Genomic DNA, 27,291 nt, shown 5'->3' on the forward strand with positions numbered 1-27,291 from the left:
TTATGACAGTAGATCACGATTGTTAGAGGCTCAGCAGACCAACATCTTCGTTTTCACATTTCTTCTATACCAAGACGCTACTATACGGCTCATTCCATGGAGAATACCCACATGGTATGGCTTTGTTGTGTCTGACAGCCTACCTTAGTTTTACGTACCATGCATTGGTGTGTCATCGGAAATTCCCTTTTCTGGCTATGGTATACATGGGGGGCGTTTATTCTAAAAGAAAAAAAATCATCAAGGGGATGACCAGGAAGGTACGTGACCTCCAAGGTAGGAATATGGGGCAGAACCGTATGAAGTTTTGCCTCCCTGTCGCGCGAAGCGCGACATGAGCTGAATACACAACGTCTCATCTCCTGAGGCACTGTACAGGGTAGGCGTTCCAGGAATAAGACTGTATGCACGTAATCGGTGCCCGGCCTATCTTTCTACTCGGCTATACTTTAGTTACATGAATGCTGCATTTGAACGAAGGGATGTCCCGTTTTGCTTGGCGGTGCATCTTGGACACGACAGCGATACTCGTAAGATCCTGCCACTACCCGTCGACCCACCTTTTACAGGCTACACGCGACAGGCGACTATCAAGTCATTCTTGCATTAGAAGAGCTGCGTGGATCGCCACTGAGGGTTTGATGCTGAATGCCGGCCGGCATATTGGCAAAAGAAGAAAAAGCAATGTCTCCTGTGCTCTGCAGCCTGCAGTCCAGTAACATCACGCATCATAATGACAAGGGCCTCATTGGACAGAAACAAATTAGGCTGTGGGATGCGGGGAGAATTGCAGAACCATTCAGGCGTCATTCTGGAACGCCAGCCGCTACACAATAATCAAATCAGAGATGCTTACATTTCCAGCTCACATCATTTGAACTCACTGCACCTCTGATTGCAATTTGATTCATAAATTCACAATCACCAAGAAAAGGCCCAAAGCCTTCTTGTAATCCTACAGAATCCTACCATCACACCCTCCCGCGTCATAACGATGCCCTATGACAGCGCACCACCTACTCCATACAGGCCTTGATGCCGTTGCGAGCCACTCGCCGGGTATCCTGCAAGACATGCCAAGCCCATACACAACCCAGCAAACCGTGTGAGTTCCCTGAATCGATCCCGAAGGCTAGAGCCGGACGGTCGGTTAGTACCGCAGTGCGAAAGATTTCTGCTGCTCGAGAATACGGTAAAAACTTAAACAGGCCAAGCGCTTGCATACCATCGACCCTTTTTTTTTGCCCTTATCTGCGGCTCGCCGAACCGCGACCAGCCGGCCAAGCCCTTGTTGCCGTCGCCATCGAACGTGGCATGCATAAGTAGTGATGGTAGGATCCATACCGTGGGGGGCGAAGACACACGCAATCAAGCATGCATGCTTCCTGTGGCTGGTTTTTTCCGAGTAACTCCGGTTAGACGTCTTGACTTTCTGGGAGGATCACCCAGGACTACTCCCTTTTTTTCTTTGGCCCTGTTTATCCATGGCAAGTAGAAGTTACTCCAGGGGTGCTCTTCTACATCCGAAATTCTTCGGCCTTTTTTTTTCTGCCAAAAGTCCAATCCGGAAAATGCAGATGCAGGATGTCATGTACAGTATGCACAGCTGCATTGTTTTCCCTTTTGATAAGATCCTTTTCTTTCTTTCTTGTCGACCTACTTTGATAATGGGAAGAGTTGAGATGCATATGCATCATTGTTCACACTGTACATGGTTCAGTTAGGTATGGCAGGTAAGTACTTGCATCAAGTCACGGTAGTATCGCTTGCCCCCCTTTTTCCGCGGTACAGCAAAGCAGAAGTTCAACGGAAATGAGAATAATAACAACATTGGTGTATTTATCCGCCCAAAGAAGCACTTTACGCCGGATGTACATTATCTTGGCTTTTTTTTCTCTGCATAATCTAAGATACCATCTTGAAAAACTCGAATCTCAACCCTTCCACACCCCTCCTCCCCTCCTACTATTTTTTTTCCTGCAAAAAATCTAGCAAAGTACAAAATACTGGCTTTTTATTCTAGAAAAAAAAAATACAATCTCAATCAATCAGCAATACCAAGTCCTTTAACCAGAAACCCCCCCAAGAATGCTATTTACAATCTTCTACCCCTTAGCCATTCCCCTTCCCCTCCTTCTATCTCCAGAACAACCATCAACTTTGACAAAGAAATCCTTCCACCTAAATTTGATCTTCTCCTCGGTATACTTATCATATCCCTCCAATAACCACATTAAACAAACCCCACAACGCCCTCCCATCCCACTACTGTATACATAACCACCCCCCTATAATCCCTTAATCCAATCTAGACCCTCTCACATCTTCTACACCTCGCTACATCGCTTTTCTGTATTATAGGATATATATATATAGCGTCCCATCCCTCCTCGCCCCTTATCCGTGATTTTTTTTACAATATTGTAGAACTAATCTGACTTGGGAACGTATATGAGTGATGGGTTTGTAGATGTCGTTTGGCTTGAATTAAGCTAGCAGAACAAACGCGGGGGGAGGGGGTGGGGGGGAAACAGAAGTCTCTGTGTTCCAATTTTAAATGTAGATATGTCGAAAGAATGGGTACTAAGATAAATGGGAGGTATGGTGGCTTTTTTTTTGTTGAAATAAGACGAGCCAAAAACCCCCCCACCCGAGTAGGGAACGACCAAAAAAAAAGAGAGAGAAGCGGACGAGAAGAGGGTATCTAGATGCTGGATAGCTGAATAGATATAAAACAACGCTTTTTGCAATAAAAGGTGTTGTAGTTTACTAATCTCTCTTAGGTTAAAAAAAAAGAAAAAGAGAAAACAGAGAAGACAGAAAGAAAACGATATCAGGCAGAAATGCCATTCGTATACTTCAAATTATTCTAACATAATAAAGTACACCATTTCCGCAATCCACCTTAATCAAACCCCTCAAACTCACCTTCCCTTTCCCCACCCTCACTCCCACTCTCCTTACTTTCCTTCCTCCTCGCCTTCTCCCTCTTCTCCCTGCGCATATTCTCAATCTTTCTCTCATACCCACTCTTACTACTAATCCGACTCGCCTTGCCTGTCCGTCTGGCCTCAACACCCCTCCTCTTAAGCACCTGTCTATCCCTCTTCGATGGCGTCGGCAATACATCCAGCAACCACTGTTTAACACTCCCTTCATCGGCATTGACACCTCTCAGCGCTTCAGACGCGCGAATAACGTTGGCGATGAGTTTAACGTAAGGTATGTCGTCTTGGGTGTAAAAAGTAACGGCGACGCCGCCGGTGCGGCCAGCGCGTCCTGTGCGGCCGACGCGGTGGACATAGGCGGCGGCGGAGGAAGGGGCGTCGTAGTTTACGACGCCGTTGAGGCCGCGGAAGTCGATGCCGCGGGCAAGTAGGTCAGTGGTGATGAGGACCCAGATTTCGCCTTTGCGGAAGCGCGTCATGATTGTGTCGCGGGCGGAGGAGCTGAGGTCGGCGTGGAGCACAGCGATGCGTGAGCTGCCGCCGGCTTCGGGGGGTATGTCGTAGAGGAGTTCGGAGTGGAGGGCTATGGCTCGTGGGATTGTTTGGGTGAAGACGAGGAAGGGGGGACGGAGTATGGGTTGAGATGAGTCGGTGTGGACGGCGGTTGGGTGAAGGAGTTGGCGAAGGCCGAGGAGTTTGCCTTGCTCGGTGGCGGCGTAGGTTAGTTGGTGGGATATGTTTGGAATGGCGCTGTCTTTGAGGCCGACAACGAGGCGGATGAGTGGTGGTCGAGGGGGTAGAGCGGATTGCGATGAGGAAATGGCAGACCAGCGGTCGTTTAGAGTAGAGATTGTCAGACTTTCAATGTTTGATCCCATTGTTGCTGACCAGAGTCCGACGCGAAGACTGAGATTTGTGCATGCGTTCCATACAGCCAGAGTTTGTTCGCGGAACAGAGGATCGAGGAGGACGTCGGCTTCGTCGAGGACGAGTTGAGATATGCTAGAGATGCTTGCAACGGTGCCATCTCTACGCTTCAGAGAATTCACGAGAGCAAGCGGAGTTGAAACAAGAATCGCGGCCTTTACAAGCTCTGCTCGGCGGCCTGTCTTCTTTTTCGGTGCTTCCTTCTCTTCATCTTCAGATTCAGATTCACCTCCTTCGTCATCAGAGGCTTCAGATGAGTCTTTGGCCTCGTCCTCTTTTGTCTCTTCAGGCTCATCTTCATCGTGTGCCACCACCTGCATGCCCTTCCTCATAAGCGTAGCCTTAACCGCAGTACCTTTTGCCAGCTTCCTCGCTTCATTCACAATCTGCGATGCCAGTTCCCTCGTGGGGGCAAGTATGACTGCACGAGGACCATTCTTGGCGTCTGCGCTCTTGCTTTCTGAAAGCAACGCATCGATGATCGGTATGAGAAACGCTATAGTCTTTCCGCTGCCCGTGGGCGCAACCGTCAAAAGGTCGATATCTCCATTGTATTCCGCTCCAGACAGATTCTCGACGTCTTGCAAGAGGCCTGGCTCACCTTTCTTCCGCAGCAGCAGTGGCAAAGCCCCCAGTTGAACCTCTGTCGGCAACTTGTAACCCTGCTCTATTATATTCTCTGCGAGGCGTCTCGATATGCCGTAGCGTGTTCGAAGCTGCGCAAACGATGTGATGGGCTGAGGGTACAGCGTCTTCTTCGTATCCTTCTTTTTCTCCTCTTCCTTCTTCTTCTTTTTCGACTTCTTCTCCTTGCGCGGCTCTTCTATTTGTGGCGCAAAGTCCCCCAACACGGCAACCTTGAGCTTGTGCGAGCGCAGTATCCTTTTACATTCCTCCACATCGTAGGGTTCTTGCTGGACATTGTTTATTTCCTTTTCCAAATTCGCCGCCTCTTCCTGCTCCTGTTTCTTCTGCTTCTTTCTCTGCTTCTTGGATAATTTGTCCCCGCCAGCCTGTGCGTCTCTGCCTGCGCCTCCACCAAAGAAATCGAGGTCTGCGGGCAAGGCAGCAGAACCGGACTCTGACTCTACAACATTCTGCCCTCTCTTTCGTTTGCGACTCGAGTTGGACGAATCTGGCGACTGTGGTGGCTCGTTGTGGCCGAAGAGCTGTGGATTTGCGACGGCGCCGGAAGAGGGAAGCTTTTGCGCGTGCGAGTTCTGCGCCGCTTGGGAAGATCGCGAGAGGAGCTTGAATACGTTCATGGCAGTGACGGTGCAGACGGGGTAATCTGTGGTAGGGCACTCGACATCAGGGTTTCCATACAGAGCTCAATTTGAAGTTGTTCGCGATGCAAAAGTTGCATTGTTGCAATGGGAAAAATAACTGGGCCGGTGCTATTTGGCCGAACTAGCGCCGAACACCTTACATAGCATTCACAGCACGGGCTATGGCCGATCATTTACTGAAGTAGATGCATTGCCAGTAAAAGTGCACATGTAGAAAATGGAATCTAAATCAGAGGTATGTGCAGTATACAGTATCGGATCCCTTGCACCCCGAATGCACCGCAAACACACTTGGTCGGCTCATCAGCCCGCGAAATCGTACAGTGTTTCCTCACCCCGCCCCTCGTCGCACATCTAACTTTTGGCCTAGCGCCAAATGTATACTTGAATGTCATGTCTTGATCTTGTTCACTTTATTGCACTCAGTGGTGCTCGTCCTTCTTGGTCCTGTAGCCAACCAGCTTGAAACGGCCAATGATCTCGCCAACAGAGAAGAAGCCAATGACCTCGGCGGCGATTACGCCAATCGAGTACCACTGTGCGCGGGTGACGTTTCGGATTTGTGCGATGACGTTGGCGGGTGACTGCTGGGTGGCGCTGTTGGCCTCGCTGGCCATGCGGCTGAAGAGGGTGCTTGGGTTGCGGAGGGCGTTCAGAGCGGGCTGAATGTAGTTTTGCATAGTCTGGACGGATCTGATGGTCGTTAATTGTTTGTGCTCCAAAACAGACGTAAACGTGGCCTGCAATTCTGGGGAGCTTACGGTGGTTGCATGTTTCGCTGCTGGGCAATGAGCTTGCCGAGCTCGAGTCCAACCTTTCCGTAGTAGGTGGCCCGGGGAATGATTCCTGTGCAATTGTCAGTCGACCGCTCATCAGGCACAGCCACGTTATTTCGATGGCGCTGTCAAAAAGCGTGGCGCAAATCTATCAATGCCCCTCTCACTGCTCCCCTGATAAGGCATATATCACTCCTCTGGCGACCCATTGAGTGTCATAGCCTTCACCCCCTGCTCTTCTTACAGCCCATGATCCGCCTGGTGCCATTGAACGTCTCCCCGCGCCCCTCGCCTATGGGTGTGACTAACCTTGCACGAAGTTGACCATCCTTCCTACGCGGCCCGTAGCTTGCTGCGACGCATTGCTGACGGCCTGGCCAGCGCTCGACGCCGCAGAGCTCGCCGAGCTCTGGACCTTGGAGAGTCCCTCTGATGCCTTTGACTGTGCCTTTGACGCAGCGTCTTTTACCGTGTTGGTGGCTTCGGCGGTCGTCGAGGCATTGCGGATGCCAGCGCGGCGGACGGTGAACGTCGACTGCCGTAACACGGCACGGGATGCGGCGAGAGACATCTTGATGCGAATTGAGCGAGGGAAGATGGGTTGTCGCCGGTCGTCTGCTCGTGAGGGTGGATGGAGCTCCGGCAGTGAGCTGACGATTTTTCCGAGGGGGCCGTGCGCCGCTTGTCGGAACCCTCAGCGGCTCAGGAGATTGATTGAGTGTTCATCTTTACATCACCCAACGCTTTTGATCTATTGTATATTCAACACATCTGTTAGTAGAGCGGACCAAATGCAGCCAAACTTATGTGTAAGGAATGCAGTGACTGTAGAAAGCCGTATTAACGTCATCATTGACGGCACGTGAGAATATTGCATCTTAACCACAGCGCTGGTACAAGTCTTTTTTTAGCGCCAATACGGCTTTATACCAGACTATCTAGCTTATCACTCGGCGAACTGCTGATATTCTGTAAAGGTTTGGTTCTAAAGTATCTTACTCAACCCTTTCTCTGGTAAACCATCAGGGGTTAGGTATGCTCAAGAAACAACAAAAATAACAATCTCATCAATTCTCCCCTCTAATCCATCACCTAATAGTCATCTCTAGGAGGTCTCTCTTCTTCTCCTTGGGCTGGCCTAACATTACCCCCTTGATCAAAAAATTCAGTTTTCTAATCTCCGTCCACCGACTCAAAGCCCCCAACTCAAGCACGCTCATTCTCCTCATCTTGCCACTCGGGTTCCCGATCACCACCGCTTGCCAATCGCTGCCTCTACCCATCTTCTCTAGGTCTTTGAACTCCTCCCATGCTGCCGTGTCGCGTCTGGTGCCAAAAGTATGATTCGGTATGACTTGCACAGACCTGAAGCGCAAGAGAACCAAGATTAGAAGAACAGTCAGGCCTAGGAGAATGCCTGCTGTGACGCCCGTCGAGGTTTGGGCTCCGAGCCGTCGTGTCATGTTTCCTCCGACTATTGTTGCTATAGCGGCGAGTATGAAGGCAATGATCTGGCTCGCAAATATGCCGGCTGTGATGCGAGGAAATGACGAGTAGTTTGTTCTTCTTCTGCGGTCTTGCGCTGCCATACTTTGAAGGCGATGTTTTGTATTGACGCCAGGTTGTAAATCGCATGTATCAAATGTTTCCATTATGAGCCCATGGCACTCGGCTATGGCGAGAATGCTGAGGAACCCTATTGCACCGGCGAAGATGATTGGCACAATATATGGATAAGGGCGCCCAGCGGAAGAGACTGTATATGCCATTCCCATGAGAGGGAGTGTGAGTGTGAAGACGGCGCGCCGCACGAGATGGCTGGTCCAAGTGACTTGCTTCTCAAATGTCATCGAGTCGGTGCGGAATGATCTTTTGCGGTCGCGAGAGAAAATACCCGCCTTCGTCATGGGGATGGCTAATAGTGCACCAATGGCAATAGACATGACACCTGCGCCCACCAGTGTCGATCTCCATCTGTAGTCTCGTGACAAAAGAGCACCCAGGAGAACAATGACGAGCACAACCTGTGCGTAGATCCAGCCTAAATAGACCGCAAGGACGAAGAAGCCTGGCTGAAGGAGCATCATAGTCATGAGCTTTATCCCTGCCCATACTTCTTCAAACCAATACATCGGCCCCTCTGTCTGAATATGCAACTTCACCTCTCCCCTGCTGATCCGTCTCGTAATGTAATTCTCGTCCTTGTCGTACACTTCAGTTACCGACTCGCGAAACTGTGCCCGTCGTGTTTCCGAAGCAGTAATGTTGAGTATCAAAGCCACCAGCAAAATCAGAATCACAACGTAGAACCCCCATTGCGGCTGTAGGTCTTCAATGATTGCAGCACCGAGTTGGAAGCCTACAGCGAGTGAGCCAATCCAGCACCAAGACCAGATTCCCAGCCATAAGCCCATGCCTCCACCGTGACGGCGTACGTCATTGACAACGACAAATTCTTGGTGAGGATTCTTTGATTGCAATGAGGCGCCGAATAAATCCAGTAGTACGGTAATGTAGTTCACATTCGCAAAACCGAGAACGAGGCCCGATGCTCCACGAGCCAGGAGAAGTCCAACGCGCAATTCGGGGTCTTTATCGGCATGTCCGCTTACAACGATAGCTTGAGGAAACTGAAGTGGTAGAGCAATTGTCAGGGCTGAGAGGACGTAGGGTTTTCGTCCGTGAAGGAGAGGTAGTGTCCAAGCAAAGAAAGTAGAGATAGCAAGCCCAGCGAACAAGACTGCGTTGCCAACAATGGTCACATGCTGCTCGTCTGCTAGAGAATATTGTATACGGGGTACCTCGCCAGCATAGATGCCAACAATAATTCCAAGTAGAGCTGTGTTGATGCATGCTATCGTTGCAGTCAGGCGTTTCTTGCCTGTGGACCAATTCCTTGCAATTGGTTGTCTGCGGTGAGGCCGTATCAAGTTGAATGTATGATGATGCGCCTGCCCTCGGACTGTGGGTTCGTTACCATAGGCTTTTGCAGGTGGATGGTCTTCCTCGGATGAACTATCGTTATCGTCCAAGCCAGTATCCTTTTGATCGAATTCCGAATCGGGCAAAGGAGTACGTTTGAGGCTCTTTTTCTGTGGATGAGGGTTTCTACTGGCTCTAGACTCGTCGGTATTTCGTTGGCGTGAACGACCACGGGACTCGTCTCGGCCTACAGGGCGGAGAACAAAGTCTACATGCTCTCTAGGAGCTGCTTTGATATGCCTTGGCTGAGGAACACTTTTGTGAGTTCCTGATTCATTGCGGTCTTGTTCGTTCTCTCTTTCAGGTGCAGTCATCATCGGATCACCCTGTTCTGGGTGCTCTTGGCTCGAATATGCCCAATCATGGGATACTGAGCCTCTGTGGAGCCCGTGGGATGGATGTACATTGGGCGCAACATTTTCGAGTACATTCCCAGGAGACTCTGCTGAATGATAGGGACTTGAAGATGGGCTAGAAGAGCTAGATGCTTTGAGAGGAGAAGCTGTCTCCATGAGATGTGTAGGTTCCCCAGCTGCCTCTTGAACGGCCTTTTTGGCACCTTCGATGATCTCATATATCTCCCTTACTTGGCCTTGATCTTGAGTACCCTCGGCAACTTCGACAGCTTCTTGTACCATGTCTTCCAGATCGTCTACTGCTTTGCTTATCCTTCTGCTGGCGCTATGCTCGAAGGCACTGCGAGATGGCCCCTGGATCTTCGAAATGATCGCTTCCGTTGATGTGCTATCAGAATCGCTCCTTGCTGGCACGATAATATGTTCGGGAATTTCAGGCTGCTCCAGATGATCTGGAATGGGGGCCAAACTCTGAGCGCGTGAGCGGTAATCATTGTGCTTGGGGTTGTTGATATCATCTTTGATGTGCACAATCGATAACCGTTTTTGGGGATTGTGCGGTTGTGAAATTGATATTCGGTGGGCCGTTCTTGGTGGAATTGCTTTGATGGAAGCCGAGGATGTCCGTCGAGCCTCTGACTGCTGGTGTCTTGTAGCTGGCGATGGGCTACTTTCAGCTGCTGACGTGCTTCGACTGTCAACCGGTGAGACATATGTTTGCCTTCGCGCTATTGGTTTGGCTCCTACTGCAGCCCATGAGGCACCAGAGGCAGAGGTCCTGCGACTTGGAACACGAGTGCTTGGAGATGGTGAGTTCGCAGAACTACCAGGACCATCCACTGTTGTGTTATGTTGAGTTCCTATAAAAGTGCCTAGCTGTCCATTTACCGAGCTTTTGCGCGAAGCGTGAGGGCGGTTGTCTTCAAGCCAAGGGAGCCTCCTCCTTGCGGGTAGTAGAGGCTTCCTATGCTCGGGCATTGATGTCGGTTTCGATCGCGTACTCGGTTTGTTCGATTCTTTGAGAGGAACCCCTGCCATCTGTCTAACTAAGAAAAACTAAGCGGGAATATGATTGAGCAAATAGCAAATGGTATCACGAGAAAAGAGATGTAAAATATCCAAGGAGCGGAAGAGAGGTTTGAAAGGTGAGTCTTTAGGTGAATGCGGATTCTCCACTTGCAAGCCTGGGTGGGAAAAGAGTGAGTGACGACCAGCTTGAAGCTCCTACGGGTAAATGCGTGTAGGGTGGCGAGATTTAGGAATGAGGTGAAGCTGGTCGTAAGAGAGATGCATAAGGTGAGAGCAGATGTCGGAAGATACGAAGTCGTAAGAGGTTGTCGGGACCGTGTCCTTGTTGGAAGTTAAGTGTGAAAATATTTCTATATTTAGGAAAGGCTCTTTCTCAATGCCAGGCGACAAGGATACTTTATGTACTGTGGGAAGGTACCACACACTGGCCTAATATATAACAAGACGGCATCACCATATACATCGATGATTTTTATCCGTCTAGATTCAGCCTATACATGAAAATCACAGTGCGCTATTGTTGGACCGCTTGTAATATCGCTCCGGTCATACCAAGCACCTTCTCTTCCTCAAGTCTTTGGGCGATAAGTCTATGTGCATCAGCGTCATGATCAGGAGGGTCACTCTGGTGCGATACTTACTGTAAGCTCACAGGGAATCCATCCAGCAGCTCAGGATCATCTATTATACATCAGTCATCAAATTCTCGCATGTTGTGGTGCAGTGTATCTTACAGCTATCCTGGGTAGCTTTGCAGAAATCACTTTGAGGCTTGTGATCACTCAAGCGTTTGTCTTTTGTTTTGTCGACCGAGACTTCACAAGGAAATGATACCGCCGAGTAGTCTACTACATTGTATACGCCAGTATATCCCACGTATTTGAATTCACCATGCGGTACGCTGGAGTAGGGAGTCGTGGGCGCTGTCAATGGTTAATCAGTGGGTACCAATGATGCGGGTTTCAGGCTTACCTAGGATAGCATCGAGTCCTTCCATAGAATTCCATTGTTCCAAGTATTGTCTTTGTAGCTCGCTTCTCGCCAAATGTAGCTGCCACATTTCATAAACTCCTAGTTCTTTGGATTCTGCATACGCTTGCATCTCTGGGCGAAATGGTTCGCCGGTCGGTTCGAGCAATTTCCTGACGCTCTTAGCACCGTCTGCGACGAAGAATTTTGCCTGTACTATTTAGTGTCAGAATTTGGATAGTTTTTTTAGGTGCTTACCAGAATTTCGAGTGCGGTCTGATGCAGCTTGGGATCCCAATCAACAACGTCGTGTCCTGCCTTCTTCAACTTCTCCGCAGTCTCTTTCAGTGCTCTGGTTACCGGAGGTGTGGGCATACAGATACCATCGTTCCAGAGTACCGCGATTTTGAGTTTCTTAGGAGGTTCTACAACTCGCCATGGTATGGGTATCATTTTGGGATCTACTTTCCAAGGTTCTGCATCAACCACGGCTTTTGAGTACATGGTGATATCCTCGAGTGTTTTCCCCATAGGGCCATTGACACTGTGTACTGCCTCTTGGCCGGCAAGGCCAGATGTACATCTTTGCGTCGTGAAGCGACCAAACGATGGGCGAAGAGTGAAGATACCAGTGCATGCTGCTGGTATCCGTAAACTGCCGCCCTGTTTGTACTGTCAGCAAAAGGATGTGTAAACCTAGATCGGACTTACTATATCGGTTCCAACGCCTAGAGGACTGCCTCCGAATGCAATAAGGGCTGATTCTCCACCAGAGGATCCTCCAGATGTGACTTTTCGGTTTAATGGGTTGACTGTACGGCCAAATGTGTTGTTCACAGACTCTGCCTATACGATGTAAGTTTCCATACCGTGACCGACGTAAAAATACATACAATCATCATGGCAGTTGGCACATTGGTCTTACAGTATCGCACTGCGCCAAGCTTCCCCAGCAAATCTACAAGTGTCGAATTGTATTCAGATGGCTTGCCTACAAGGGATGTAAAGCCGACTGTGCTGTCTTTTCCCTTGACATTAAAGTTGTCTTTGAGAGAAATAGGCAGGCCATGGAGTGGCCCCACCACCTTGCCAGTTCGCTGGAGATGCTCATCAAGGAACTTTGCTTGTGCAATTGCCTCATCGAAGAACACATCACTCAGGCAGTTGGTCTGTTTTGCGTCAGGTGGTATTCAAACTATTTCCAAGACTTCTATCATACCAATTGATGGGCTGCCGCAGCACGTTTGCAAAAGGCAGCGGTTACATCTTCTGCGCTCCATGTTTTGGACGCAGTCTTTTCCAGGATCTGGGAAGCTGTACTACCTGTAATCTCCAGCTCCTTTGGCGTAAACCATCCGGACTCCTTTGGCCAGACTGTTACATCGAGTTGGGACTCTGGCGGCAATTTGTCCTGAGGTATGCGATATAGCGTCGGAATGGATTCCGCCAAGGCTGCGCGCTTCCCCGCAGCGACTTTCTCCCAGTTCGGTTCAGCTACCATGGCTCAAAACTTGTGCAGCCCCAAGACTCTGCAATGTTGAAGTACAGCAGCAACAAACTTCTGCGACACCCAAAGTAGATTATTGCGCCCATATCCGTGGGTAACCCATTCCTACTTTATCCAATCCGCGTGGTCCTCGGCCGTACCTTTCAAGCCCATGACCATGCCACTCCCCGCACTTATAGGCTCCACACCACCCCGGCTGACCTCTTTACAGGCTATCCGGTAAATCGGCCGAGTACGCTATCATTGTCGAAGGCGACAACCTGCCTTGTTGAGCTTGTCTTTTGGCCACCGATACCGGCGATTAGTTGCCTATCGAGAAGGCTTAAGATCTGCAAAAGGGAATTCCTGATTACGCATTTCCCGAGTCAGTTAAAAGTGGCCTATTATCTCTGGTATCTTGCACTTTTTGCCTCGGTCTTATCATGCGCGTATCCGAGTCCCTGATCCGAACCGTACTGAACATCTACAGACGGATCCGATAAGGAAAATCGGAGGTTGGAGTGATAGTCTCTGTTTATCGATATACCTTACAAAACAACAACTTTGCCCAAACTCTGCAGCCATCGTCAGAGAACCATCTCGCCACTGGAAGGCGTTGTCAATTCAGCATGGCGAACAGCTTCATCGCCTATCTGCGAGGCGACCAGAATGCGCCTGGAGAGCGCAAACTGGTGCAGAAGCTTGATTTTTTCATCCTAACTTTCTGCTGTCTCATGTACTTTCTCAAGTATGTGTTGGTGCTCAAAATCAAAATGAGACTTCTCTAATGCTGTGCAAAGTTACCTGGATCGCACCAATCTCAACAACGCGTATGTTTCTGGTATGAGGGAAGAGCTGAGTTTCAAAGGCAACCAGCTCAACCAAATCAATACTGTTTTTACGGTAGGGTAAGGTTGAAGAATGCCAAACACGGAGTATTCTGCTGACTGGTGACTAAGATACACAATCGGCCAAGTGCCATGTAATATCGCATTGTACTATGTCAAACCACGCTACTTCTTCCCACTATGCATGGTATGATCTATAGCCATTCACACTACTACATCAACTAACAAGTATACAAGGTAGCATGGGGCGCCCTAACAATGGTCACGGCAGCAGCCCAAAAGCCCCAGGATATCATGGCCATCCGCTTCTTTCAGGCCTTGTTTGAATCCTCAACATTCGTAGGAACCCACTACATCCTCGGATCATGGTACACCGAGAAAGAGCTAGGGAAACGATCTGGAATCTTCACAGCATCTGGTCTTGCAGGCACCATGATTGGTGGGTTCATCCAGACCGGAATCCACAGCAGTATGGATGGTCTACGAGGCATGAGCGGATGGCGATGGCTATTCAGTAAGTTTCACCAAAGAAAGGAAACAAATTCCAACCCTCCCCCGATATACAAGAAGAACAATCTAATTCACTAACTTCCACAGTAATCGACGGCATCATAACCCTCCCCGTCGCAATCTACGGCTACCTTCTCTTCCCCGACACCCCCCGCAACACGCGCGCCCCTTACCTCAGTGCCTCAGAAAAAGCTCTCGCCATTTCCCGCGTCCCCGAAGTCTCAGAGCGCACACCCATCTCCCTTTCCTTCGTCAAACACTGCTTCAAAACATGGTACTGGTACTTCTTCGTCATCCTCTGGATCCTAGCCGGTGAAACAGAATCTTTCAGCACAAACGCCCTGCTGCAACTGTACATGAAGTCGCATCCCACCAATAAATACACAGTCACGCAGAACAATAACTATCCAACCGGGGTTCCCGCTGTAGGAATCGTATCAACGCTCTTCTGGGCTACATTGACGGATTTCATGGGTGGGAAACGGTATTTAGGTACTTCTTCCTTCCTCCCCTCCTCTCCCCCTAAAAACACATACACACACACATATATATATATATATATACGACATTTGACTAATACACAATGCTAAAAGTCGGCTACTGGATCGCCATAACCGGCATCCTAACCTCCTCCCTCATCCTCGCCTACCCACACAACACAACCATCCACTTCGCAATGTACTACTGGGCTGGCAGCGTGTACGCCTGCCAAGCCACCTTCTTCGCCTGGGCCAACGACGTGCTGCGCTACGAAGAAGACAGTCTGCGTGCCGTCGTCATTGCCAGTATGAATATGGGGAGTAACGCCATCAACGCGTGGTGGAGCATCGTCTTCTACGGCGCGAGCTATGCGCCGTATTTTACGCGCGGAATGTGGGCTATGATTGCGGTCAGCATAGCTATGGGTTTGTGGACGGGACTGCTGGTTTGGATGCAGGTGAGGACGGAGAAGAGGAGGGAGACCGAGGGGGTGCATGGGACGACGGTTGTTGCGGGGAAGGGCGTTGTGGAGGAAGCTGACGAGGAGAAGAAGCGTGAGGATAGGGTTTAGAAAAAAAAGGGGGGGAGGTTCACTGTTTTCTAGCTTAGTTTGCGTCTTTCACAATGGATAGGTCAACAGAATGAGATGTTGTACGTGAATATTTGCCTAAATTTCACTCTTTAAGAGAGAGAGAAAAGGAAAAAACGCCAAAGTTGTTATGCAAAAAAAAAACACCCACCCCTCTTTAGCAAAAGTTTGACTTTAATCCTTTCCGACCCGGCATCCCCCCCTCCGTTAACTACCAATACCGTTACGTTCTACGACACACCGCCGAACCGCTGCGTCGACCTACCTCCACGCATGCTATTCATGAAATCAGCAGAAGGGTCAGAGCCCAGTCCATTCCAGCCATTAGCACCCACACGCTGCGTCTCACGCTGGGCTTTTGCGATCTTCTCTTGGAGCTGCGAGGCACCAGAGTCAATAAGCTGGAGCTGTGAAAGCTGCGTGTTGAGGACGCGGACGACCTTTGTAAGGGGATCGTCTGGCTTGCCAGTCTTGCTGAGCGTCTGGGAAGTGCTGTTTATTTCCTCAATCATTTCTGTGAGATCTTTGTTTAATTCGTTGAGGCGGTCTTGAAGTTTTTCTGCAAGCTTGTAACTGTTGTGGTTTTGTTAGTTTCTTGTACTTTTCTGACCACGTGCGGATATAAAAGAATATACTTACGTTCTCTCACGCTCCTGGTCTGGGCCTCGCAGGCTCTCGTTCTTGCCGCTGACACCATGCATCTTCATGAGATTGTCAATTTCCTTCTCATAGCGGTCGAGGTAAGAGTCCAGTTCTTGCTGGTTCTCTTCCATCATCGTCAGCTGCCTCTCAACCTCGGCAGCATCACGCTCTGCCTGAAAGGTCTTCGAGTACAGTTGTCGAACCTTATCAGAGTTCTCGACCAATGCTCTGTCCCATGAGGCCACCTGCTCAGCTTGAGCCTGGAACTCCTTCTGGTATTTTGATAGGTCTGCTGCCCAACGCGTGATGATTTCGTCCATGGACTTATTCTTCAACCGTGATTGCGCCGATGGCGCGGGTCCCGCGGTTGAGGCTGCAAGCCCACTCTGGGCCGCATTGCCGCCCGCAGTCCCACTAGTAGCACCCAAAGTAGATGCCGGCTGTGATTCGGCGTTGGGCTTCGATGCAGGCGCCTCACTTCCGGAGGGCTTACTGAAAAGGCTTGGGGTGGTGATTGAGGTGGTTGCAGCCCCAGAAGTTGCGGGTGCGGCAGAACTTCCGCCGCCCAAGCTCGGGAACAGCGATGTTCCAGATGATGCGGTTGAGGCGGGCGCTGTGGTTGTGGCGGTAGTAGCTGCACCAGTAGTTGCCGGTGTGCTAGTAGCGGCAGCAGGTTTGCCGAAACCGAAGCCACTTCCGGTCGAAGCTGGCGTTGAAGTTCCCGCAGTTGAGAATAGGCTGGTTGCTGTACCCGCAGAAGCTGCTGTGCTACTGGTGTTTCCACCTAGGCTCAAGGTTGGTGTGCTGCTGGATGCAGGCTGCGAGGAAGCGGGTTGTGCGGATGATGTAGCGCCAAGGGTGAATCCTGACGGTTTTGCTGGCGCAGCAGCAGGTGTCGTGCTTCCAAGACTGAAAAGGCTACCCGCAGGTTTGGGCGTCTTCGCATCTTGTCCACCAGACGTCGATGTTTGATTTCCTCCTCCAAACAGGTTGGATGTGGGCGCAGCAGCAGGGGTAGCGCTCTTGTTTGCGTCGTTGGAGGCTGCTGTGTTTCCTCCTAAGCTGAACAGGCTAGGGGTGGAAGAAGAGGTTGTGGCAGGCTTTGCGCCACCGAACAAAGAAGATCCGGCTCCAGTAGTTTGGCTACTCTGCTGGCCGAACAAAGAAGAGCCAGATTGGGCTCCACCGCTAGATTGGGCAGGCTGACTGAACAGGCTACCACCCGGAGGAGCGCCGGCTGGGGTAGTGGAGGGGAAAAGAGATGTCTTGTTTGTTGCAGGTGTGGCTGATGGTGCTGAGCCTGAGGTTTGTGTTAGCAGGCGCATAGAGCCGACCGGGACGTGTATGGATACTCACTAGCAGCTGTACCGAATCCAAACGAGGGAGTAGAAGAGGAGGCAGCACCACCAGAGGAAGCTCCACCCCCGCCAAACAATCCCCCGGCTGGCTTGGACGCATCGCCCTCCTTCTTTCCAAGTCCTCCAAAGCCTCCGCTACCAAAAGCCGACGGTGTTGACGACGCGCCAGCTTGACCTCCGCCAAAAAGACCACCAGGTTTTCCTGCGGGTGTGCTTGATGCTGCAGCACCACCACCACCACCACCGAAGAGACCCGATCCGGCTGTGTTGCTAGTGGCGCCGCCGAAGAGACCGCCACTGCTGGGTGCGCTGGACGTGTTGTTGGTGCTGCTGGCGGTGCCGAAGAGAGATGGTGTTGCGCCGCCAGTTGAGGGTGTAGCGCCAAACAGAGACTTTCCAGGCGTGCTGCTGCTGCCACTGCCGCTGTTCTGCTGGCCGAATGAGAAGCTCATGTTGGCGATTGTATAAGGCCGGCGCTGGTGGATGGGTGTTTGTTGAAGGAGTTGTTGTTGAGGTCGGAGATGCTACTATCGAACGCGCAACTGGGCTAGGCGTGTCGCGACCGTAGAAGTAATTGCTGGACCACTGTTAATTGGCAAGTTGAAGTGGATGCGCGCAGATGTACACGACCTTCTCGCGCGTCAATGTCGCATCCAAAAGTTGGACAAACAGATGCATGGGTCGAGCTTAGCTCCGGTGAATCGTTGTTCCTACCTGGCCAGCGGCCGGGATTCCAGACCGCCGCTCCCCGCTAATCGCAGGTGCCTGAGACTCCACGACGACGTCGAGGCAAGGAGGCGCAGTCTTTAGTAGTTCGTCTCCGTGACGCACTTCTCTTGTTATCTATACCCAATTCCACCAAATATCAATCCCAATCTACTTCCCACAACCTCCTGTTGTACACGTGTAGATTAAACGAACATCCAGCGGCTCTCGACATGTCGGACGAGCTAGCACCACCCCGCAAGAGTGTAGAGCTGGAGGACCCAGGTGCGAAGGAGCTCAGTATGCTACATCATTCGCCAATCTGAGCGGCTTGTATCTGACTATATGCAGCCGAATCAAGTGACGAGCACTTCTCCGATGCGTCTGAAGGCCAGGCTAGACGTTTTACGTTGTCGTCACCAATCCCAATAACGCGAGTGGAGCGGGTCGATGATACGCCAGCACATGGCGAAGTGCCGGGAACAGAGGCATACAACAAACGCACTCAAGACGCCGTGCCCGACGAGGTCGAGATCGTGCCAGAAGGCATGCGAAGCCGCAGTGCATCACGCGTGAGCGTCAGCGACCGGCCTATTACGCCAGGAGGAACGCCCATCCCAAAGACGGTGGTTGAGAAGATTGATCCCGACGAGCCTAGCTACGGTGATGTGCCTGGCACAGAAGCACATCAGCAGCGTCTGGCAGATGCGGAGCCTGATGTAGTCATCAAGGCACCACAGGAGGCGCAGCGCAGCAACTCAGGTACGTAGGGCATTTCCTTGGTGCCTCCTGCGTACCATTGACGACGGAAGAAGGGTCACCAACCTCGCATGACAGATCTACAATAAATCCGAGTGACGACGCAGCCGAAGCGGCGCCCGAAGCCAAAGATGTGGTTCAACAACAAGAGGGCAACGACGACGACTTTGGTGATGACACAGCAGACGTGGCAGCTGGTGATGACGATGACGACGATGGGTTTGGGGACTTTGACGAGTTTGAAGAGGGTGGGGAGGGTGACGACGATTTTGGAGACTTTGACGATGGGTTTCAGCAAGGCGAGCACGAGGCAGAGACATCATTTGATAAAGTGCCAGAACAAGCTCCTGTACCTGCCCCTTTGCCAGGTCCTGTAAGTTGCAGCAATTCTAGCCCACTGATAGTATTGCTTGGACCGTTTGTTACTGTGACATTCTGACTAACCTTTTTGCCCGTACAGCCCGTCTTGGACTTTGAGCATCTCACATCACCTGAAGACATTACTAGCGCAACACGGCCTTACCTGGAGGATATGTACCCTTTGCCAAGAGACATACCCAGCATATCTACCAATCCGGAGGAGACACGGTCCATTTTCTTGTCGGAGCGCAGCCACTCGCTGTGGAGCCAGCTGGTTGCACCGCCACCACTGCAGCCACCAGACTGGGTACGGTCACGGATACGACGACTGTTTCTCGTCTCACTGGGCGTGCCCGTAGACCTGGACGAAATCCTGCCAGCGTCGAAGCAAAAGAAGCTTATCCTGCCGTCAATCCACATACCTGGAGAGCGCTCGCCCCGCCCTTCGTCTGATGGGCGCAGCAACGGCGGACCACTGGGGCGCATCAGACGCGAGAATGAGTCGTCGACGTCAGTGGATTCGTCAAGCTCAAAAGTCGAGCGCAAGCGAAAAGGGCCCCCACCACCTCCTGAACTGGACATTAGCAGTACGACGCAGCTGTGTGCGACGACGGACGCGGCGCTCGAGGGCTTGACGGACGACGAGCTGCGGATGCACATTGATCACCTCAAGGCACTGCAGGAACGGGCAAAGGAGGTGTTTGAGTACTGGCAGAAGCGGATGGAGAGCGCGCTAGGAGACAAGGATGCGTTTGAGCAGGTGATTGAGAGTTTGGTGGCCCACGCCAAAAAGCTGCGGTAGTCTTGTCTAAGCAAGTGCACGTAATAATGTAAAGACATAGTTTGGGTGTGATTTACGAGCTCGTCTCCTGCGGGTGATTGTGATGGACGTGTTTGTTCGCGTTGGCGTTTTGGTTTGGTGACCCCGCATTATGGGATAGCGCGGGCTGGCCAAGGCTAGGTGGCACGCGGCGGAGGGTGATTTGGTACTTGTTTTTTTTCTCTTGGCTGCCCTTGAATTGCTTTTTTCTTCGAGACAAGGAAGCTGAAATCAAACGGAGGGGCTGGAAGAGACTGATGGCAAAAAATAAAAAAAATCTGCAGTATGCCATGGGTCTAGGTGCAGTATGACTGTGTAAATATTTCGTAGACATTGCATGTGAGTGTGCAGGACAGCATGTTGAATAAGCTTCTGCAAGGTAACCAATCGGCATGGCAGGAGCAGTTTATGAAGGCCGTCTGCAGTGGCAGTGGCAGTGTCAGCGCTCAGACGGGAGGTTATAGTATGTATGCGGAGTCGATCCATTACGATCTACGCAGGCCAATCGTGGCAGTGAAGACGCCGGGAGCACATGGGCGGTCTTGACCGGCAAGGGCCAAAGTTTACAGGCATGGTTAGGCGGGATGCGGTGTGGCCATGAGGGTGGTGGTGGAGAAGAAGATGGCGTTGTCGAGTAGAGAGAGCACAGTGGAATGGGCAGCATGTGCCGGGAAGTAGAGTAAGTAAGCGGACACAGAATGCGCTTAGGCAGCGCTACTATAGGCTCCGGGGAGACCCTGAAGACCAGCACCCAAGGCGGTAGTCTGGCGTCCGAGCGCACCCCACCCGTCGACCCATTGAGCAGCGTACCCTCGTCGTCTCCCGTCCGTCAGCAGCCCCATGGACGCTACTATCACAGATTGAGATGCGAGCAAGGCACGATAAGGAGATTACCGCGGTGGTGGTGGCCATGGGCGGCTGGTGACGGGCAATCTTGCGGAGTGGGATGGGCACAGGTGAAACAAAGACGACTGACTATGTGCGCAGCAAAAGAGGGAAAAAGGGGACGATCAAACAGGAGAGGGCGTGTGGGCAGAGTCGCGCACCGTTAAAATTAGTGGCGCATGTGGACAGAGTTCACCGTCCGTCGACGTTGAGGTTTGGTGCCCGCGAGCGCGGCCAGCGAGCCAGTGGCAGATGCGGATAGGGGTAATTTGCCACAGGGCAGTGGGTGCAGTGGGTGCAGCGTGGCGCCTCGGCCGGACTGCCCTGCCCTGCCCTGCACACGCTCGTACGTTTGCTGCTAGGAGCAGAGGCGGTCACGCTTTGCCATGGGTGCCCGCCCCAGGCGATGCAGGCCGATTCCATCGCTGTGGATTGTCTGTTTGTATGCACCTCTATACATAGACATATGGTTTGCATCTTTACACAACGTATCCTCGTTCATATTCCATGCCAGGACAAGATGGAGAGCGAAAAGCCCTTGTAGCGTAGCCATGACGTCGCCGTCGCCGCACGTGACGGCCACAACAGGGCCTGCACCGCTGTCTTTGCAAGCCCCCTTCTCTCATTTCACCGTCACGAGGGCGTCGCTGGAAGGAGGCTAGAGCCGTTGTCGTATCCAACTAGAGTACGCAGACAGCGCAGGCACAGGCGTCCTGGCCATAGGCGTTGTCGTCCCGTAGCTGCGGCGGGCAGGCTGGCAGGCAAGCAGACGGACCAGCGGACAGGCTGGCAGCATGTGTGCGACCCGACTCGACTCGACTCGACTCGACTGGATTCGATTCGACTCGCTCGTCGCGTCCGGCGTCCGCCGAGGTGGCCGTGGTGGAAGACTGGGGCGTTGCAGGCGTGGCATTTGGGTGCGGCGCCATGGAATTGGCGTGGTCCGACAGGCCTGCTAGCCGACAACTGACAGGCGCAAATGCCATGGCAAGCATGGCAGCCCTCTCTTCTCCCTCCAACACGGCAATTCCTGGGCCGATCCCTTTGTGAGGCAGCGTACCACAGTTTAGCCTCCAATTCATTCACCTCTTCTGCATCTTTTGCCCTCAGCCTGCCAGCCTGCCTGCCATCTCGCTCATTCTCCTTGTCCATCAGAGGTCTGTGGCTTGTGCGTGCGCCTACTGTACATTACTTGCACGCCTGTACCGGCTTGCAACACGCCCTGGCTTTTCATTTGCCCATCCCATCGCCAGCACCCTACCCACGACACGCTTATCCTCTTTCCGCGCCCGCCTGTTCTCCCGGCGGGGCCTCCCTGCCTTTGCGCCTCTTCGACACCATCCACCCGACCTCATCTCGCCTTCTTCCCTCTGCGCTGCCTTTTCCTCTGTAAAAACTCTCTTGTCCCGCCCCAGACGTCTGGTTGACCATCTGCCCATCAACCCCCTCCTAATCCCCAACCACTGACGTCTTCGCCCTTCCGCCTCGCTCTTGCCGCCTCCAATGCGCACATAGCATCGCTCGAGATCCTTCCTCACCCCTCTCACTCCAGCCGCCGCTGCCCACCGCCGCTGCCGCCATGGCTGCAGAGACATACTCGGGCGTCGCAGCCATCATCCGCAACCTCGCCCGCCAACACGATCCCGCCAGAGACCCCAGCTTCAGTGCCCAAGTCTCCGCAAACGGCGCCAAAACCGCCGCAAATGCAATCGCCCTGCCTGGTCCCGAGAGCGAAGAAAAGACACAATTAGAACAAGAGCTGTCGGCTCTGTGCAGCCGCATAGACTTTCTTGAGCACAAGTGCAGCCATGCCGCTGCCAAATCAGGCCAATTTCCTCTGACGCCCGCACAAGAGTCCCCCGACGATGGCGTCCTATACACTCCTGCCGGTGCCATTCGCAACAACAGTGCCCCACCTGGTCAGGCTCGTCGGGGCTCAAACAAGGAGCGCGCCATCTGGGTGTCCAACTGGCTCGCTGCAAAGGAAACAAATGGCGGCCCCGAGGAGCCTGCCGCCGCCCTCACTGAAGAGCAACTGAATTATCTACGCGTACACTTGAACCAGCAGGCCGACCAGATTAGGAACCAGCGCGAACACATCGGTACGAGCAAATTCATGCATAGATATATAATCATTGCATATTTTATCTTCATTTTCAGCCATATACTAATATTACGTAGACAACCTGAGCCGGGAAGTGAACAAGCAACTGACAACACAGAGCATGGTGTTCGAACATGGCATCGAGGACATTGGCGCACTGAAACGAGAACTCGGCAAGCACCAGCAAGGTAGGCCTCAACCCCGCCACACGTGAGCAACTGCGACTAACGTCATCCAGCCAACCTGGCTTTCCAGAAAGCACTGCGGGAGATTGGCGCCATCGTCACGGCTGTCGCCATGGGAGATCTGAGCAAAAAGGTTCTCATCCATGCAAAGGAAATGGACCCTGAAATCACTCTCTTCAAGCGCACAATCAACACCATGGTGGACCAGCTGCAAGAATTCGCCAGTCAAGTCACATTCCTCGCTCGAGAGGTCGGTACTGAAGGCAGATTGGGCGGTCAGGCAAACTTACCAGGAGTTGCTGGTATTTGGGCTGAGCTGACGGATAGTGGTACGTCTTGATTCGTGTCCCGCTATCGGGCCGATACTAACATGTCGCATAGTCAACATGATGGCCAATAATCTCACCGAGCAGGTGCGAGAGATCGCCGTAGTGACGACTGCTGTCGCTCATGGCGATCTAAGCCGCAAAATTGAGCGACCGGCCCGAGGAGAGATCCTGCAATTACAGCAGACCATCAACACCATGGTGGATCAACTGCAGTCATTTGCAACTGAAGTCACAAAGGTCGCTAGGGACGTCGGCACCGAGGGCAAGCTCGGTGGACAGGCTGAGATTGCCGGTGTCAAGGGCATGTGGAATGAACTCACTGTAAACGTCAACGCCATGGCACAAAACCTCACTACCCAGGTGCGAGACATTGCTCAGGTCACCACGGCTGTCGCCCAAGGCAACCTTACGCGCAAGGTCGAAGCCCAGTGCAAGGGTGAAATTCTCGAACTCAAGAACACAATCAATCGCATGGTGGACCAACTGCAGCAGTTTGCACACGAAGTCACCAAGATTGCAAGAGAGGTCGGATCCGAGGGTCGCCTCGGTGGACAAGCCACTGTGCATGGGGTTGAGGGTACCTGGAAAGACCTCACCGAGAATGTGAACGGTATGGCGATGAATCTGACAACCCAAGTGCGAGAAATCGCAGAGGTCACGACGGCTGTCGCTCGAGGAGATCTTAGCAGAAAGGTCAAGGCCGAGGTACAGGGCGAGATTCTTTCTCTGAAGATCACCATCAACACCATGGTGGACCGCCTGAATACTTTTGCCCAAGAAGTCAGCAAGGTCGCTCGTGAAGTCGGAACTGACGGAATCCTCGGTGGCCAAGCCCAAGTCGACAACGTCGAAGGCAAATGGAAGGACCTGACAAACAACGTCAACACTATGGCCCAGAATCTCACATTACAAGTGCGTAGTATCTCCGAGGTCACGCAAGCCATTGCCAAGGGAGACATGAGCCGAAGAGTACACGTTGATGCCGAGGGTGAAATCCGGTTACTCAAAGACACCGTCAACGACATGGTTATGAGACTCGACGAATGGTCTCTTGCTGTGAAGCGTGTAGCCCGCGATGTGGGTGTAGACGGCAAGATGGGTGGTCAAGCCGATGTGCGAGACATTGACGGACGCTGGAAAGAGATCACCACGGACGTCAACACCATGGCTCAAAATCTTACATCGCAGGTGCGCGCTTTCGGTGACATCACCAACGCTGCAATGGAGGGCAAGTTCACTCAAATCACCGTCGAGGCTTCTGGTGAAATGGATGAGCTGAAGAGAAAGATCAACCAGATGGTGTCTAGTTTGCGAGAGAGTATCCAAAGGAACACGGCTGCTAGGGAAGCCGCTGAGTTGGCCAACAAGACAAAGTCAGAATTCCTGGCCAACATGTCGCACGAGATCCGAACGCCCATGAACGGTATCATTGGTATGACGCAGCTTACGCTAGACACCGACCTTACCCACGCACAACGAGAAATGTTGACTATCGTACACAACCTCGCTGGTCAGCTACTCACCATCATCGACGACATACTGGATATCTCGAAGATTGAAGCCAACCGAATGGTTATGGAGGAGATTCCATTCTCCATGCGCGGCACCATATTCAATGCTCTCAAGTCTCTGGCGTCGAGGGCCAACGAGCGAAAGCTGAACCTTGCTTATGATGTTTCGTACACTGTACCCGACTATGTTGTGGGTGATTCTTTCAGGTTAAGGCAGATTATTCTCAACCTTGTCGGTAACGCCATCAAGTTTACTGAGCATGGAGAGGTCAAGGTCGCCATATCGATGGCGGAGGAGCAAGACTGCGGACCCGACCACTACGTTTTCCAGTTTGCGGTCTCTGACACTGGTATTGGAATTCGTGGCGATAAGCTCAACCTCATTTTCGATACGTTCCAGCAAGCAGATGGCTCAACTACGAGGAAGTTTGGTGGTACTGGTCTTGGACTGTCTATCTCGAAGCGTCTCGTCACTCTTATGGGTGGTCGCATGTGGGTCGAGTCCGACTTTGGAAAGGGTAGTGTGTTCTACTTCACATGCAGGGTCCGTCTCGGCAAGCCAGAGATTACCGCTATCCAGCCCCAACTTGTCGCATACAAGCAACACACGGTGCTGTTTGTCGACCAAGGCAACACTGGTTTCTCGGACCAGATCATTGAGCACTTGAAGGCCCTGGATCTCGTACCCATGGTCGTCAACTCGGTTGAAGAGGTGCCTGAGACTACAAAGAGAGCCGACATGCCTTACGACTGCGTTATTGTCGACAATGATAAGACGGCACGAGAGCTCAGGATTGCCGAGCGCTTCAAGTACATTCCTCTTGTCATGCTGACGCCACATGTCTGCATCAGCCTTCGATCTGCACTGGAAAACGGTATCTCGAGCTACATGACGACACCTTGCCTGCCAATCGATTTGGGCAACGCACTCATTCCAGCACTGGATGGCCGTGCCGCACCTCTTGTTTCTGACCATTCCAAGTCATTCCAGATTCTGCTGGCCGAAGACAATGCTGTCAACCAGAAACTTGCTGTCCGAATCTTGGAGAAGTACCACCACAGGGTCACTGTGGCCAACAACGGTCTCGAGGCCTTTGAGCACATCCAGAAGAAGCGCTACGACTGCGTACTTATGGATGTGCAAATGCCGGTCATGGTAAGCTGAACACCGCTGGATAATGAATCACAACTAACATGATACAGGGTGGCTTTGAGGCCACGGCTAAGATTCGTGAATGGGAACGCGAGAACGGTATCCCGTCTACACCAGTCATTGCACTCACGGCACACGCAATGGTTGGCGATCGCGAGAAATGTCTTGCAGCGCAGATGGATGTAAGTTGATGCGCGACCCCTACATTGATTCTCGATACTGACTTGAGTAACAGGACTATCTCTCCAAACCCCTTCGTCAAAACCAACTTATCCAGACCATTCTCCGTTGTGCCACTGTTGGAAGCACAATCTACGATCACACAAGTGAGCCACGGTATACGGCGTCATCACACATCCCCAACCTTGACCTGCCAGGAAACAGCAAAGACAAGGCGCCTACAGGAGCGGCGTCGGCGTCGACAACAAGCCCCAAGAAGCGACCGCAACTCGAAGCGCGAGGCTTCACGGACCGTGGCGGAGGCGCTGATAGCCCCAACCTGTTGGCGGTGGATCAGACGGATAATGGCAGTGTCGAGAGAGTACGTTCCTTGTCCGCTAGTTTGTGAGTAATTGACCCTAATATATGTGCGTTGTAGCTTTTGCTGCGGAGTCACAGTAGCTGAGTTTGTGTGACATAAAGGAAGAGGAGAAGGCTTGATTAGTTATGTATTCGAGCCCTCTTCAGGCTGAATCCTGCCAAACGACAACTGCATCAACAACACCCACCTCGACGAGTATCGACGATGAACGATGAACGACATTCTCAACGCCAGTAGCGCGTTGTAGCGATGCCAATCGGGAACACGCCGGTTATCGAAGTAATGACGTTGATGGAAGGTTGGAGCTAAAGCAAGAATCGTCCTTGTTGTTTTCACAAACGCCAGCTATGGAGCATTTTTTCGGTTGGCGTTTCTACTGTGCTGGATCCAGTTTTGCTGCACGCCTCACATGACCTTTTTTCTGTGGTAGTTTTTTCCAGCATATCTCGGCGTTTAACTGTTATCATTGTTTCGGGGAGTTTGACTTCTAAGGGTCTTCCGTCAAATGTGGTCTTTTGGGGTACCTTGGCTTCTTTTTTAAAACTTTGGAGATGCAGAAATCTACCTGGTCGGCTTGGAGCACCGCTGTGAAGTAGTATCGTGGTACATATATACATGTGTTATTTCTTGTCTCTCTATTGCTAATGTGTCTTTTTTCAAATGCGTGATGTATGACTATTATCTGCGTAGAGTTGGAAAAATTAGTCTACGCTGTGTACCCTCGCACAACTCGCGTGACGTCGTTGTACA

The 27,291-nt window shown here is 51.8% G+C and overlaps 9 protein-coding genes across 9 annotated transcripts; 4 read left to right on the forward strand and 5 right to left on the reverse strand.

Annotated features, from left to right (window-relative positions):
• Positions 1 to 2,864: 2,864 nt before the first annotated feature.
• Positions 2,865 to 5,140, reverse strand: COCVIDRAFT_19919 (hypothetical protein; the record flags this gene model as incomplete). The annotated part of the gene is made up of 2 exons (XM_014696394.1): positions 2,865 to 2,869; positions 2,929 to 5,140. The coding sequence occupies 2 exons, from the start codon at positions 5,138 to 5,140 to the stop codon at positions 2,865 to 2,867; spliced, it is 2,217 nt and encodes a 738-aa protein (XP_014551880.1).
• Positions 5,141 to 5,586: 446 nt separating this feature from the next.
• On the reverse strand, positions 5,587 to 6,511 carry COCVIDRAFT_19920 (hypothetical protein; the record flags this gene model as incomplete). Its single annotated transcript, XM_014696395.1, has 3 exons — positions 5,587 to 5,857; positions 5,926 to 6,010; positions 6,250 to 6,511. The coding sequence occupies 3 exons, from the start codon at positions 6,509 to 6,511 to the stop codon at positions 5,587 to 5,589; spliced, it is 618 nt and encodes a 205-aa protein (XP_014551881.1).
• Positions 6,512 to 7,028: 517 nt separating this feature from the next.
• Positions 7,029 to 10,571, reverse strand: COCVIDRAFT_111712 (hypothetical protein; the record flags this gene model as incomplete). Its single annotated transcript, XM_014696397.1, has 2 exons — positions 7,029 to 10,221; positions 10,507 to 10,571. The coding sequence occupies 2 exons, from the start codon at positions 10,569 to 10,571 to the stop codon at positions 7,029 to 7,031; spliced, it is 3,258 nt and encodes a 1,085-aa protein (XP_014551883.1).
• A 250-nt stretch (positions 10,572 to 10,821) lies between these two features.
• Positions 10,822 to 12,777, reverse strand: COCVIDRAFT_111690 (hypothetical protein; the record flags this gene model as incomplete). The annotated part of the gene is made up of 8 exons (XM_014696398.1): positions 10,822 to 10,897; positions 10,949 to 10,988; positions 11,042 to 11,230; positions 11,280 to 11,487; positions 11,535 to 11,939; positions 11,988 to 12,122; positions 12,170 to 12,445; positions 12,496 to 12,777. 8 exons carry the CDS (start codon positions 12,775 to 12,777, stop codon positions 10,822 to 10,824), a joined length of 1,611 nt encoding a protein of 536 aa, XP_014551884.1.
• Positions 12,778 to 13,391: 614 nt separating this feature from the next.
• Positions 13,392 to 15,171, forward strand: COCVIDRAFT_111699 (hypothetical protein; the record flags this gene model as incomplete). The annotated part of the gene is made up of 6 exons (XM_014696399.1): positions 13,392 to 13,510; positions 13,563 to 13,670; positions 13,722 to 13,797; positions 13,848 to 14,124; positions 14,208 to 14,612; positions 14,714 to 15,171. The coding sequence occupies 6 exons, from the start codon at positions 13,392 to 13,394 to the stop codon at positions 15,169 to 15,171; spliced, it is 1,443 nt and encodes a 480-aa protein (XP_014551885.1).
• A 248-nt stretch (positions 15,172 to 15,419) lies between these two features.
• On the reverse strand, positions 15,420 to 16,151 carry COCVIDRAFT_111710 (hypothetical protein; the record flags this gene model as incomplete). Its single annotated transcript, XM_014696400.1, has 2 exons — positions 15,420 to 15,762; positions 15,829 to 16,151. 2 exons carry the CDS (start codon positions 16,149 to 16,151, stop codon positions 15,420 to 15,422), a joined length of 666 nt encoding a protein of 221 aa, XP_014551886.1.
• A 1,976-nt stretch (positions 16,152 to 18,127) lies between these two features.
• Positions 18,128 to 19,815, forward strand: COCVIDRAFT_41859 (hypothetical protein; the record flags this gene model as incomplete). The annotated part of the gene is made up of 4 exons (XM_014696401.1): positions 18,128 to 18,194; positions 18,246 to 18,656; positions 18,707 to 19,026; positions 19,114 to 19,815. 4 exons carry the CDS (start codon positions 18,128 to 18,130, stop codon positions 19,813 to 19,815), a joined length of 1,500 nt encoding a protein of 499 aa, XP_014551887.1.
• Positions 19,816 to 21,104: 1,289 nt separating this feature from the next.
• Positions 21,105 to 21,380, forward strand: COCVIDRAFT_111686 (hypothetical protein; the record flags this gene model as incomplete). The annotated part of the gene is made up of 1 exon (XM_014696402.1): positions 21,105 to 21,380. One exon carries the CDS (start codon positions 21,105 to 21,107, stop codon positions 21,378 to 21,380), a length of 276 nt encoding a protein of 91 aa, XP_014551888.1.
• Positions 21,381 to 22,297: 917 nt separating this feature from the next.
• On the forward strand, positions 22,298 to 26,568 carry COCVIDRAFT_111670 (hypothetical protein; the record flags this gene model as incomplete). Its single annotated transcript, XM_014696403.1, has 6 exons — positions 22,298 to 22,820; positions 22,900 to 23,010; positions 23,061 to 23,336; positions 23,389 to 26,003; positions 26,051 to 26,182; positions 26,236 to 26,568. 6 exons carry the CDS (start codon positions 22,298 to 22,300, stop codon positions 26,566 to 26,568), a joined length of 3,990 nt encoding a protein of 1,329 aa, XP_014551889.1.
• Positions 26,569 to 27,291: the final 723 nt, after the last annotated feature.

This window comes from Bipolaris victoriae (assembly GCF_000527765.1).
Source record: "Bipolaris victoriae FI3 unplaced genomic scaffold scaffold_124, whole genome shotgun sequence".
In the NCBI taxonomy this organism is placed as follows: domain Eukaryota; kingdom Fungi; phylum Ascomycota; class Dothideomycetes; order Pleosporales; family Pleosporaceae; genus Bipolaris; species Bipolaris victoriae.